Source organism: Nelusetta ayraudi, unplaced genomic scaffold (genome assembly GCF_046127955.1).
Source record: "Nelusetta ayraudi isolate G7.1 ecotype Tasmania unplaced genomic scaffold, CSIRO-AGI_Nayr_v1 ptg000022l, whole genome shotgun sequence".
NCBI lineage: Eukaryota > Metazoa > Chordata > Actinopteri > Tetraodontiformes > Monacanthidae > Nelusetta > Nelusetta ayraudi.
The window spans coordinates 1,570,926-1,584,067 of NW_027466072.1; the positions used below are offsets into that span (position 1 = coordinate 1,570,926).

Sequence of the window (13,142 nt, forward strand, 5' to 3'; positions counted from 1 at the left end):
GTGTTGAAGATGTTATTTGAGAAACAGTATTTTTTAATAAGTTGCAGTATATATGTATTATATACCGTACATGTATATGTTTTAGGCACTGGCACAAAAAATAAAGACAATGCTAATTACATTAAAATTGTTTTTGTAGCTTTAAAAAAAAATAAATGTTAACTGAACAACCTTGTGGTGTTATTGAGGTCTCGCGTTCTCGCAATCGACCACTTGGTGACGCCAAATAGCAAGTTGTGAAACGCGCGTCCTCGACGTGAGAACTTTCTGTAACGTCACCAGAAAGCTGTGAAGAGATGGCGTGTAATTATAATTTGCTTTAAAAAACAAACAAACAAAAAAAAAAACACCAAACTCAAACGGTGTTAAGTTTTATTACATTTTATTTATATAGCCTCCATAAAAAAAAAAATGTTAATGGGTGATTGGGCTGCTGGCTCAAAAGTTGCTATTTAATCAAAATACACTTTAATTTGAAAATTTAACACCTGTGCATATCAGTAAATACAATGTTAATATATTAAAATTAATTGTTTAATCAAACGTTAAATTAAAAACATTGCAACTGTAGTGTGGGTGTGGGGAGGGAGAGTTGTTGTTGTTGTTGTTGTTGTTGTTGTTGTTTTTAAGCAACTTAATGGACGCACGATGCGGTGCGAGTTGAACGCACCAATCACGTGGCTATTCTCCCGCACAGCCGAGGCTTTAACAGGGGGCCTCACCGGTGATTGCAGGAAGTTGATCGTCAAGCTCTGACGGCGAGATGTTGTGCAGGTGAAGCCGTAAATCACGCGGTCGGCCGTGCGGAGGATGGTAGCCAACTCCAGCCTCGTCGGTGGAGCCTGCTAGCGCCAGAGGTTCTAGAAGAAAGATGAGGGCGAGCCGTTCCTCTCTCTTCCTCCTCCTCTTCATCTTGCTGCCCTGTTTCATAGCCATGCTGGCGTCCACCTGCAACGGTGGTGAGGCCATCAACCGGAAGTCACCCTCTCCAGACCAAACGTTGACGAGCAGCCGTCGAAGCCAGCGCGTCCCCCACCACCACCACCGGCCGCTGACGGACGAGCAGAAAGCGGACCAGAACCTGCAGTTTATGCTGAGCTTGTACCGTAGCGCGGCCGAACCGGACGGAAGGCCCAAACAGCACCGGAAGTTCGGTTCCAACACGGTGCGTTTGCTCAGGCCCTCGGCGTCGACTGTGCACTACCTGCCTGCATCAAAAGGTGATATTAAAAAAAAATAATAATAATAACAATAATAAATGAATGAATAAGTAAAAGGACAGTTTACCGAAGAACTGCCTAACGTTTCGTGCCAAAACAGTGAGCTGCATAAATATATCCATTTCACTATACCAAGATTGTTGAAACAGAATTTAGGTTAATTCATATTGGTGTTGTTGTTGTTGTTGTTTTTAAGCAATAAACCATTTGCTTCACTTAATAATATTTCCAATATTCTCTGTAATCACTTTAAGGCTATACCAGCTTTTAAAAATGCAGACAAGATCCCATCGAGTGTGTTTTGTTCTGTTTACTTGGTGAACTGCCGCCCCCAACAGTATCTTAAACTCTTTGTTTAAATCCCTGAATATCTGTTGTTTAAATTGATGTGTGAAACCAGCCGTTTGGGTTGATTGGTTTAGTGCAAACCTTGTTTGAAACTCAAACTATAAATCTCACTCCTTTAGATTATTGGGCCACTCAAGGGTTGTGCTGTTGTTTTCATAATTAATTTTTGACGCATTTTAAACACATAAATAAAATGACACTAACTTTTTTTTTTTTGCACTTCACTGTAACTTGTACTGTATGCTGTCTGTGAATGCAGTTAAATTACAAGCGAAAAACTAGACACTGCCAACAAGTGGTTTGCAATTAATAGACATTTGCAGTTGTGAAGATAAATTATTAATTGGCTCCACATTTTTTTCAGATAGATGTTGCTAGATTCCATTCAGGGCACCGGTATTGGATTTGGAAACAGATCCTCATCAAATCCTCATCTTATGTGTCTCCCCTCCAGACCACCACTACAGTTTTACAGTGCACTACAACCTGGACACTCTGCCCTCAGAAGAGCTGGTGCGAGCCTCCTTCATCCACCTTCGGGCTTCACCTTCCTCCAGCGCTTCGTGGAGCCCCAAAGCGGCCCGCGAGGCCCCCCGCTGCTGGGCACGGATTACCGCACTCGGCAAAAATAACCTGGTTGCCCTTGAGCCTCACGAGCAGTGGACCGAGACGGACATAACGGCACACATCCAGCAGGGAGGGAAGAGGACGGAAGGGGGACATTTGACCCTCACTGCCCTGTACTGGTGTATCGAGCCGGGCTATGCTCAAGAGGATGGTGGCATCTCTTATTGGTGGACTCGCCTTCAAGGAAAAGGGCGATGGAGCAGTGAGCCTCATGTGGAAGTGCCCTCTCTCCTCTTGTACCTGGAGGAAGAAAGGGAGGTGAAGGACTGGATGGGGGACCTCCTGGGATCTGAGGGGCCGAACCTCCTGAGGCAAATCAGCCACTGGCATCCCTTGGCTCGCAGACGGCGCTCCAAAGACTCCAGTTCAGAACCTAAAGATCCCTTCCTGGATGCTCTCAGAAATGCACATACGTCATTGTCCTCCTCCTCTGTGTCCTCGCCACCCTCCACCTCCATCATCTCAGACATTCCCGGCTTGAAACGCAACACCGGCGTGCCAAAGAACCGCTGCAAGCTCCACTCTTTCCGCCTCTCCTTCAGCGAGCTCGGCCTGGGCCACTACTTCATTGCGCCCCCTGTGTACAACCCACGCTTCTGCCAGGGCGACTGCCCCAGGGTTCTCCACTACGGCTACCATTCCCCGAACCACGCCATCATCCAGACGCTCATCAACGACCTGGGCGTTGGCGACGTGCCGCCGCCGTCCTGCGTCCCTAACAAATACATGCCCATGAGTGTGCTGGTGGTGCACAAGAAGAAGGTGGAGTACAAGGAGTTGGACAACATGGTGGCTGAGTCGTGCACGTGCCGCTAGAGACGGCTCACTGGTTTTATCCAACCAGCCAAACTAGAAGGAGGAAGTTGTTGTGGTTTCACATCGTGGCCGTTCCTGTTAAAGCACTTTAAAAGGCAGCACCCAAAGAGAAAGCGTTTTGATTTTCCATTTTGCTTCTGTTCTGTGGGCTGTTTAAAAGCACTGTGCCGTTAACTTGATGCGACAGTCATTCGTACCTAATGTCATTTACTCACAGAAGTTGACCGAATGATGTTGTGAAACTTTTTTAGCCATTCAACAGCTGATAAACTCGAAGGCAGAAGTAAAAAAAAAAAAAACGGGGTTGAAAGTTAGTTTTCAGGGTAGATGGGAAAAAAAAGAGTAAAATTCTCCCCTTTGATAAAATATTATAGTTCAACTAAAGATCGACAGTTAACCTACCAAACAAATCTTTAACGATAAACCCAAAACTAAAGCCACATAATGGAGGTTTTCCTTACAACTGTTCAATGCTTGCTTTCTCATATCTGTCATCTCATATATTTTTTTATTGCGCGTTTCACACATCATGGTTAAATTTTCTTGAGAAACAAAAATTCCACTGAAACTTCTCCACTGTTCCTAATTCTCTAGACAATGGTGCAAATAATTTTATTGGGCAAGGAGGTAGACTGTGTTTGCTCTAACTGTATGTCTTGCTACATGATGCATTACTGCTGTTTTCGGTCTGAGCGTTTCAATTTTGTATTTATAGAAGGAGAGGGTCCTTACAACCTGGAGAGGGGGAAAGATTGCTGCTACTTGCCCGTCTTAAGAAAAGATGGTCGGGTGAAAAGGTGCTCGTGTTGAATGCAAGAAAAAAAGTACTGGTATTTTTTATTCAGAGTATTCAGAGAAAAATGAATAATAAAATAAAATGCATATTTTCTATAATCTGATCATTTTCACTTGTCTAAAAGTGCAATGGTTTGTACTCTATAAAAATTTAAGTAAATGTTTATGTGTTGCAATCAAGCATTTAAAGGTGACACGGGAAAGGCACACAATGGCTTTAAAATTAAAAAGTAAGGTGGGTGACCTAGTTTTCACAGTTTGTAGTTCACCTAAATGCAACTGATTTAGTAAGTGGATGCCGTGTTTGTGCTCTGGCTAATGTTGGTGCAGCGTCTAAGTTGGGTCACCGCTCCTGTTCCAACAGCACCACCTCGTGGCCTTTTATTTAACCTACTCTAATTTTCACATTTGTGACGGTGTGTAGATCGCTAAATCACAACCAGATCCACGTGACGTGCATACAAATCGCATTCACGAGCCAGGTGAAAGCAACACGCTGCTGCTGCTGCTGCTGCTGCGGCAACGGTTTATTCGCGACACAGACAACACTGCCCACACGTGGATGACTTTGAACCTTTTCAAGTACATCCATGGACTCGACCCGCAACTCCATAGATTCTCAACGTGTCGCCGGTATCAATGACGTATTCCCCGCGGTGAACGCAAAGCATTGTGGGAGCTAGCATAACGCACAGCGAGCGTCGGTGACGGATTTCATTGAATTCTGTCAAAATTTGAAAAGCGATTAAGTACAGTTTGGTCGCCGAGTTACAAAAATGTTTGTTTCGTTGCAGTCATGTCATAAACCACTTGGTTGAGTTGCTTCCAGTGTTATATGTTATATTATGGCAGAGTTTGATCATATTTCAGCTAGCTTGCATTGTCAGGCGCGATGAATTCTGCCTGAAGCTAGCAGAATCAACACTGCTGGTCCATTTCTGCTGTCAGTGAACAGATACAGTCAGTTGGTGATGGACAATTAGATGTGGAATCTGCAACATCAAGGCCAGCTAGATATGTGTGTATGTGTCCTGCGATTGGATGAGCACAGGCGACTGCTAAAAGGCGGCACTTTGCAAAGTATCAGAACTAAACCCAGCAATCTGTTGGCGACCGCCAACAATCAACTTGGAACCTGTACGTTAATATCAGCCTTTGCCATGTTGATTTCACAGAGAGATAATTGTAATTGTGTATTACTTTGGGGTACTGCATTGCTCTCTTGTTCATTGAGAGACAAAAAAAAAATGCTATTGTTTGTCAGTTTGGGGTTAATTTTGACCTCCTTCAAATCTCTGCTGACAGATCAAACCATTACATCACACACAGGGTACAACACTGATTCCCATGAAGCCACACGTGGATAGAAGGGACAGCATCAGGATGGGTCACTACAGAGAGTTATCAGGTTCTATTTGTGGATCTTGTGTGTGATAAGAAGCGTGTGTTTGTTGTGAAATGACGCTCCAAAATAACAAATCAGTCCACCTGCAATCTGGAACGTCCAGTTCTTTTGCTGTTTGCATTTCATTCCAAAAGTTTGTTTGCAAATATGGTTTCAAGAGAAAATTGGCTGATTTGCTGAGTTGTGGCCAAATGTATTTCTGAAAAGATGAGTTTCCTCATGCATCATGAGTCTTCACCTCATCAGTGTAGTGGGGTTTGCATTCCATTTTGATTCAGATCATCCTGATGTGGTGAAACTTTACTATGATGGATCTCAGTAGGACAATTCAATCTGAGTGTGGTTGCAGTCATGAATGACGTCATTCGTGGTCCTTCAAAGTTATTTGGAATACAAACCATCTACAGATTCTGGCATCTGCTGCTGGACTCAAGGCCTTCCTACTCAGCGATTAGCAGTTTTTTTTTTGTTTTTTTTTCCAAAGCCACACTTGGCTTTCAGGAGAGTGATCCTGCCGTCACAGCCTGGCAGTGAGGTTTCGACCACAGTAAGACTCCACTGAGTGGAAGGTTCGGCCTCAGAAATAAGCTTGACCATCAACGAGAGGGATGGATCTTCACCGCCGCCATGTCAGGGTGGAAGCAAGCAAAACCACAAACGACACATGAACTACTAGTAATCTGAGTCATGCAGCTACATTGGCTGAGTAAAGTGTAAAAAGTGTGGGGATGACTTTACAGTAACATTGTTCAGTAGCACTGCTTGAGAAAAAAAAACAAACTTTCATTGTATATTTTCACTGTATATATCAGGGGACTGCAGGTTTGGGCCAAAGGCCTCACTGCATTTGTAGGACTTTCGGCAAACTGGCTGCTGTTGGGTTTCCATTGCGTGCCTCGCGCTCAGTGAACACGTGGACTGAAATTCAGCAAATCAGTTCACGTCCCCGGCCAACTTTCGATCCATTTATCAGAGAGCATGATTCCCTCACATTTCAGCAGAATCAAAGTTTAAAGTCCAGCTGTTGCACAAGGTGGACTAACTGGGGATTCTCTGATACTTACGGGTGCGCCGTTGCAAATGTGACCGCAGAGTTTAATTGAAAGTTATAATTACAAGTACTAATGAGTGCGTCCGTCTTCCTAATGGGCTAATAATCTGGTTGATTTCTCTTCTCCATTAAAATGGCAATAATTTTGCCGAATAATGCTGCACAACATACAACTTCAACTCTGATTTTGATCTTGTTTTTTGTTTTTGTTTTTAAATGTCAATTGTTTGGCACTCACTTACTTCCCCCTTTTCCCATGTATAAGTAGGTCATTTCCAAGTTTAAACACAGTTGAAGTGGGTGTAAATGTAGAATATGTGGTTTTGATTGGTATTTGTTTTTAAAAACCTGAACCTTAAAACAAAAACAATTTAAAAAAAAAACAAAAAAAAAACATGTAAAAGCCAACACTGTTTGCAACAGTCTGTTTGGATTTCTTATGTCAGCAATCACAAGCATCCTTTGTCCCTGCAGTTGCACAGCAGTTGCTAACTTTAACGGGATGAGTCATGTGTGGTGGTAATGTATGATGCAGATGTTTGTGGTGCATGCAATGCGGCGGTTCCTGTCAGCCTGGTGCTCCTGCAGAGGCCCTTCAGCAATCACCGTCTTTCCAGGAATCACACGCTGAGGTGTGATTCTTTGTGGAATTTGGTTAAATTCAACTGAACTTTAACTAAGTGTGACAGGGAATGAATCAGAGTTTATTTTTTGAGAGGTCATACAAATACAGAACTCTTACTAAAATTTATCCCAATTAATTTGTCGTGTCACGACACATTTGACGATTTTTTTTTTTTCCCCAGAATTTTTGGTTCTTTTAATTGCCTTTTACATTCAAATGACGGTCCAGCTGTTTCGCTCACCTTTGTCTTACTAACCCAGTTGACATGAACTAAACAAGTGCACAGAGGCTCCCATTTTCTCCTCCAGGTTCACGCAACACTGAAAGGACTTTTTGTAACGTGCCATGCATGTATGTTGGAGCAACAGATCGTCCACCTGTGATTCAACACAACTGACTGTCTTCATATCCAGGCCGGGTCACATGATTGATTTTGGGCTCGATCCACTTTTACTTGAAGCAAGCTTGGAAAGTTAAGATCAAGATTGAGCGCTTTTATGTTTTTTTGCACTTCAGTGGCAAAGCGTTGAGACTCCCTCTCTCTTTAGATTTTCAAATAGACGTTGACGTGTTTGGTTGTTTTGTTTTTTTGTTGCTTTAGTGAATTTTCTAACTTCAGCCAAATCCAATGATGATTGACCCTACAGGTTGCGCAAAATTGGAATTTGCTCAGGAATTCTTTTTCTGACTCTTGTGAAATGATTTTATGTTTTTTTTTCATTTCTGATCTGAAACTCGTGGTGTCAAAGAGAAACATTGCTCCCGCAACATTGGAACAGAAATCCAAAAATAACCTGACGCACCAACACTCTCTTGCTTCTTGGAAGTGGATCTGAATCCTTCAAAAGGCTGGATGGACGTTGCAGACTTGACTTGAAATCTCAGATCTCAGTGATTAATCATAAGTTGCTGTAGGTTCATTCTAATTACATTTTAATAGGAATGCCTTTTATCATTGGAATATATATTACACATTGGGAACACTACGTGTACACCCAGCATTATATTTTCCTAATACACTCATTTTTTTTCCGACAAAACTTTCAATTGTTTGGGACCAACTGTTGGTTTAAGCTTATCAGCAAATTGGTTTAAGCTCAAGTATGGCCATCAAGTTTTAGGCTTGAACATCAGACGTATGTACAGGTACTACCCCAAAAATTAGAATATCAAGTAAAAGTTGTTTTATTTTGGCAAGTTAACATAAAAGATGAAAGCAACACATTTTATTGAGCCAAATTCCACGCAAACTGACACCTCAAGCAGTTCCTTGTTGTAACTTTGCTGATTAAGATTTTCAGCTTATTAAAACCACAAACCACAAAGTTGTTTTTTTTTAAGCTGCAAGACCTGATCAGCAAAATCCAAAGAAATAAAAACTTGAAATATATTGATTTGCATATTATTCCTTTGTATAATATGTCAAATTCACCTTTTAAGTTGAACTGCAGAAATACAGCAACCTTTTCAGGATATTCTAATTTGCTGGGTAGCACCTGTATACACAAGTACAGACAAGCAATAGTCACGTGCCAGGGCTGTGTGTCCCTTATGTAAACTGCCATCCTATATTCCATGTAGGTTGTATAAGTGGGACTACTAGACGATTGCATTAGGTTGAAGTCAGTGATAGTTGCAGAGCAGCATGCAGACACGGCAGACTGATAAAGCCCTTATCTCGTTGCAAGTTCATTCGCACGTACTATGTCACTGACACACACACACATGCGGGCGGGCGGGCGCGCGAGCGCGCACACACGCACGCACACATGCACACGTCAGTGACCTTTGACTTTTAGACCCTTTTTCTGTCCAGCTGTGCCATCAGCCTTCTGTTGCCATCCCTCCCTCTCCGATCACGTGTGCGACAAACAGGACCGCTTCCCCCTGCGTTCATGTTACCTGCACTTAAAGACCTGCGGCATGTGAGGGAAGCTCAAAGGAGACAACGTGCATTTGTGCCTCAGAAATCGACCAAGAGACAGAGTCAAGCGAGGGAACGGAGCAGGATGGCCTCATTTAGGCAGCGACTGGATTTATGCAAACACATTATTTCACATTTGCGCCAGAAAAGAGAGATAAAGAAAGGGGTGGACGCCACAGCTGGACTGTGACTCTCTCCTCCCTCCCTCTCTCTCTCGCTCCCTTTCCCTTGGGATCGTGGCCCGCCGGTATAAAAAGAGAGCCGGTGAGAGCCTGGGTGTTCACTGAGTCAGGCTGACACCGCGAGACTCCAGGCAAGCCTGCCACATATGACAACCTGACTCGAGCCGTCTGGGGACACCAGAATTTTGCTCTTACAGCAGCCTTTTTTTTTTTCCCAGCCTTGCCAACATTTGACCTGAACGATGCCGGGAAAAGTCCTGTTTACCCAGAAGAAGGCAGGAGTGGCGCTGTGCATGGTGCTGCTGGTGCTGGCTCAACAGGTGAGTGCAGCTCCTGGGGTTTCCAAGGGTCTGAAGTCAGTGGAGATGTGCTCTTATGAAACCAAACAGTTCCAGTTCCCTCTGGTGAGCTCCAACCACAGTTCAGAGTGGCATGTGAAATATAAAAAAAAAACAGCGTTAGCACAGAATGATTGTTAAAAGGGTTTCTGCTGTATATGTCAACATGTGAAGATCCTCTTTGTTCCATCTGAGTTATTTTATTTCGTTCTTTCTTTCTTCTTCATCAGTATATACTCTATCCCTTTCTACCATATTGTTGCTGTAATTATGCAGATTTCCCCAATGCGGATTCTTCTTCTTCTTCTCCTTCTTTGTCTTCTTCTCCTACTTCTTCTTCTTCTTCTTCTTCTTCTTCTTCTTCTGTTACTGTTGCATGCAACTCATCAAAAAGTGTTTTTTCCTCAATCATTTTCAGTTAGCCTATAGCACATCTGATCCAACAGCTAATTGCACAGAAGTCAGAAGTTGTTTGCTTGCATGGACAAAATGATCCAACAATATACTTCTCATTCACGCACCGCCATCCTAACATGTCTCAGACTGACACGATGGTTAGTTGACAATCTGACTAAATTTCTGACACAATACAGCAAACCTTGTGTTATTCTATTACGATGCTAAGGTCCCGATTGATGAAATTCACCCGTCTGTGTTCAGGTGTGTGCTGGTCCATTGGGTCCCCAGGTCCGGTCCAGTTCAGAGCAGCGGGTGGATCTACCCGGGCTCCAAACGCTGAGACGGTCACCTCGGATGTCTCCACTGTGGAGAATCATGAACAGTAAACCACACGGTGCCTACTGCCAGAACAACTACGAGTGTTCCTCAGGACTCTGCAGGTACGGATAAAGGGCTGAACACCCAGTTGACATTAGTGCAGCAATAAAGTAGGCACAGTGTAGTGGGATGTACTGGGTTCCTTGTCCTCAACATGGACTAAAATGACTTTAATGCAAATGCATGTTGGCTTAGTCTTGCCATCATAGAATGTTGATTTTTTTTGTTGTTGTTGGGTCAGTTAGTTTAATGTAACGGCAGTTCAGACAGATTCAATGTTGCTGGCAATTGTAATATTTTTGCAAATCAAAACAGCATTATTTTGAAATGAACCAACCTTAAACATTTCAAATCCATTTGTCACAACAGGTTAAATGCACATTGCATTGCCATTTAATCTAAATATGGGCGAAACACTTTGATGAAATCGCTGAGCTCAGCAGTTTTTGACCTTTTCTGACCTTTAAATCGACATGTTTAGAACTGTGACTAATGCTGTGCCAAAGCCGAAAACATTTTGTTGCCCTGATTTCCCAGAAGTCTTTTAATAATTAATCTAAAGGATTCAAGAGAATCAATCAATCAATTCCTCCTTCTTAAAAGACTTTTAAGATTGCGCTACGATTTGCTGACCCAATTTTCTTATCTTTGCCCCCTTTCTTGTCCTGTCCTGATGTTCTCAGGGCTGGACACTGCTCCACCAGCCAACGCGCCGCCTCAGAGGCCGTCAACTCCTGAGACCTGCGTGGGGGAAATGCCGTCGTAAAGAAACTGTAATCTTTTATGTATTTTCACATTCCAAAGAAGTCAGCAATTTAGAAATAACTGAACAAATATTTGTGACTTGACCCGCGAGGAGTCCAACAAAAAGCTAAAAGAAACTGATGAATATTAAGAGTTGGGATTTCTTACACTGGCTAAATCAACAAACAAGGTATACTGTATGTATACTGTATATTTCGACTGGACTATAATGAATAGTCCGAATATCATACGAGTGATGTGCTACCATCTAAATATTTCTTATCTTATATTTACCATTTACCATCAGTGTAATGAGGCAGCACTTCATTATACATAAGAAATATACTAGAACTGTCCTCACACATAGATAAATAGTGATTGTTTTAAACTATTGGTATCCAGAAGCTGGTGTCTGGTGATGGTGCTATGGCAAACATCTTCTCTTATCTGTTGCACTCTATTTATATCAAATCAGCAATTTTAAAAGGCCTTGGACTTTTCTGTTTACTTCTCTTTGCACAGCCTCACTTATCACTGTGAACACTTGTGAGCAGGTCAAAGTGTTCCACGTGTATTTTGGAAACACACGCGCTTCCCTCTGACCCACTGAGAGGAATCGGATGGCTTCTTTTGTCTCCCTTTTCTTGAATCCTCATCACCATATGTTTTCATTTAATCAAGACTTTGAAATTCCAAATGTCAGACCTCCCTTGGTCGAAAAAAAAAAAATATTGAGTCATGAACAAAGCACCCCAAAATGATTGTACATCCAATACCTACTGTAAAATCAAATCAGGCCTATGGGGCAAAATGGTTTGATAGAGAAAAGAAAAAGTCCAGAAGAGGATCAAGTTAATTAAATGCATTTTGTGAGGTTACATTTTGATGCAAGGCTCAACATTCTTTATTCATTTTCATATAAATGATAACATTTTGACAAAGAAACACCTGAAACACCTACAAATTCTTGTCCGTAAACTGCAACTGATTCTCATGTGCTCTTATTTTATTTATTTTAAGCCACTGCAATTTTCCCCTTTCTTGGGTTTTTGACATTTGCTTGATATTTAATGTTTTTTTTTTTTTTTTCCATGACTGGCTGGATTTAGTTTCATATCATCTCTTGTCATCTGAAATATATTTTTGTTCAATTTGAATCAGCGACTGAAAAATGGAAGCGGGACAAAGGTGGAAGTTAGCTGTCATGGTTTCAGAACAGATCTGAGATTAGAGTTCTTTTTATTTTTTTTGGGGGGGGGGTAATTCATGTGTTCTTCCCTCGTACTGATGAGCCGTCCCCAACTGGGCTTCAAGCCGCCTGCATCATTTACTTCTTGCACAGAGCAGGTGATTTTGCTTATATTTTGTACACCCACGTTTGAGAAACATTTGAATGGGATTGCACTTTGACAGACAAAAATTATCTTTGTACTGTGTATGTACTGTCGACTGTATGTACTGTATGACCTACATGTAGAAGGAGGAAAATAGTCGGAATAAAACATTGGGAGAGTAAACTTAGTGGCGTGTGTCATTGTTTTGCTTGGAAAATCTTATGTTTAAATGTTAAGGTCGTATGTTATAGTCAATTTCAGATCATTCTTTCATTCTGGACTCCAGCAGCAGAGTATTTTTGCATTATTGAATTGTCTGATGCACATCACAAAACAGCATATTTAGTCTCTGATCACAGCTTCCCATAAATCTTTTTTTTTTTTTTTTTTTCAATTTGGCACTTGATGGTGGTTTCAAGCAATGGATCAATCTCCTTCCTGACCGCGGGTGTCATTATTAAACTGAGAAAAGTATCACTGCCCCTGCTGACCCAATGGCCTGTTTTCCCGAGTGTTACAGCTTGCACACATAAACAGTCGAGCAAACAAAAAAAAAAAGAAGATAAAAATGAACTATTTTCTGTGGAGTTCACCAGCAGTCCTGAGATGTATATTGTTGGAAAACACTGGTAGATATCACCTCACAAGGGACCTTTGAAATACACTGTATTATTATGCTCCCATTTGCTAATGTGTACATATGGGCACTTGAAACTCAATTTTAAGTTTGTCTCAATTGTTTGTCGACTAAAATGTTTTCAAAAATATTTCACGCATTTTAGGAAAATCCTTTTGTGACGGAACCTTGGACTTGACTTGATGCCTCAACATCATGGCCATCAAAAAGTATTTATTATAAGTGCATACGTACCTGACAGCTGTTACAGCATACTCGCGTTTTATTATTCCATTCCATTTTCACTAAATGATGTGAAAACGTTGCATTGAGCCGATAC

At 41.9% G+C, this 13,142-nt stretch overlaps 3 protein-coding genes across 3 annotated transcripts in view; all 3 read left to right on the top strand.

Moving 5' to 3' along the window:
- The window catches only part of tnfsf10l (TNF superfamily member 10, like), a 319,815-nt gene that overhangs the window by 157,171 nt on the left and 149,502 nt on the right, over positions 1-13,142 (top strand). The window lies entirely within an intron of this gene.
- Positions 1,061-4,041, top strand: bmp15 (bone morphogenetic protein 15). Its single transcript, XM_076028014.1, has 2 exons — positions 1,061-1,220; positions 2,023-4,041. Exons 1-2 carry the CDS (start codon positions 1,091-1,093, stop codon positions 3,009-3,011), a joined length of 1,119 nt encoding a protein of 372 aa, XP_075884129.1. The 5' UTR covers positions 1,061-1,090; the 3' UTR covers positions 3,012-4,041.
- On the top strand, positions 8,834-11,220 carry leap2 (liver-expressed antimicrobial peptide 2). Its single transcript, XM_076028015.1, has 3 exons — positions 8,834-9,313; positions 9,992-10,170; positions 10,792-11,220. Exons 1-3 carry the CDS (start codon positions 9,236-9,238, stop codon positions 10,844-10,846), a joined length of 312 nt encoding a protein of 103 aa, XP_075884130.1. The 5' UTR covers positions 8,834-9,235; the 3' UTR covers positions 10,847-11,220.

Bases quoted from the DNA above. Each gene is read 5' to 3' on its own strand.
- leap2 (XM_076028015.1), top strand. From the start codon at position 9,236: ATGCCGGGAAAAGTCCTGTTTACCCAGAAGAAGGCAGGAGTGGCGCTG. The intron at 9,314-9,991 runs GTGAGTGCAGCT...GTCTGTGTTCAG, and splicing joins TGCTGGTGCTGGCTCAACAG to GTGTGTGCTGGTCCATTGGG. The intron at 10,171-10,791 runs GTACGGATAAAG...TGATGTTCTCAG, and splicing joins TGTTCCTCAGGACTCTGCAG to GGCTGGACACTGCTCCACCA.
- bmp15 (XM_076028014.1), top strand. From the start codon at position 1,091: ATGCTGAGCTTGTACCGTAGCGCGGCCGAACCGGACGGAAGGCCCAAA. The intron at 1,221-2,022 runs GTGATATTAAAA...TCTCCCCTCCAG, and splicing joins CTACCTGCCTGCATCAAAAG to ACCACCACTACAGTTTTACA.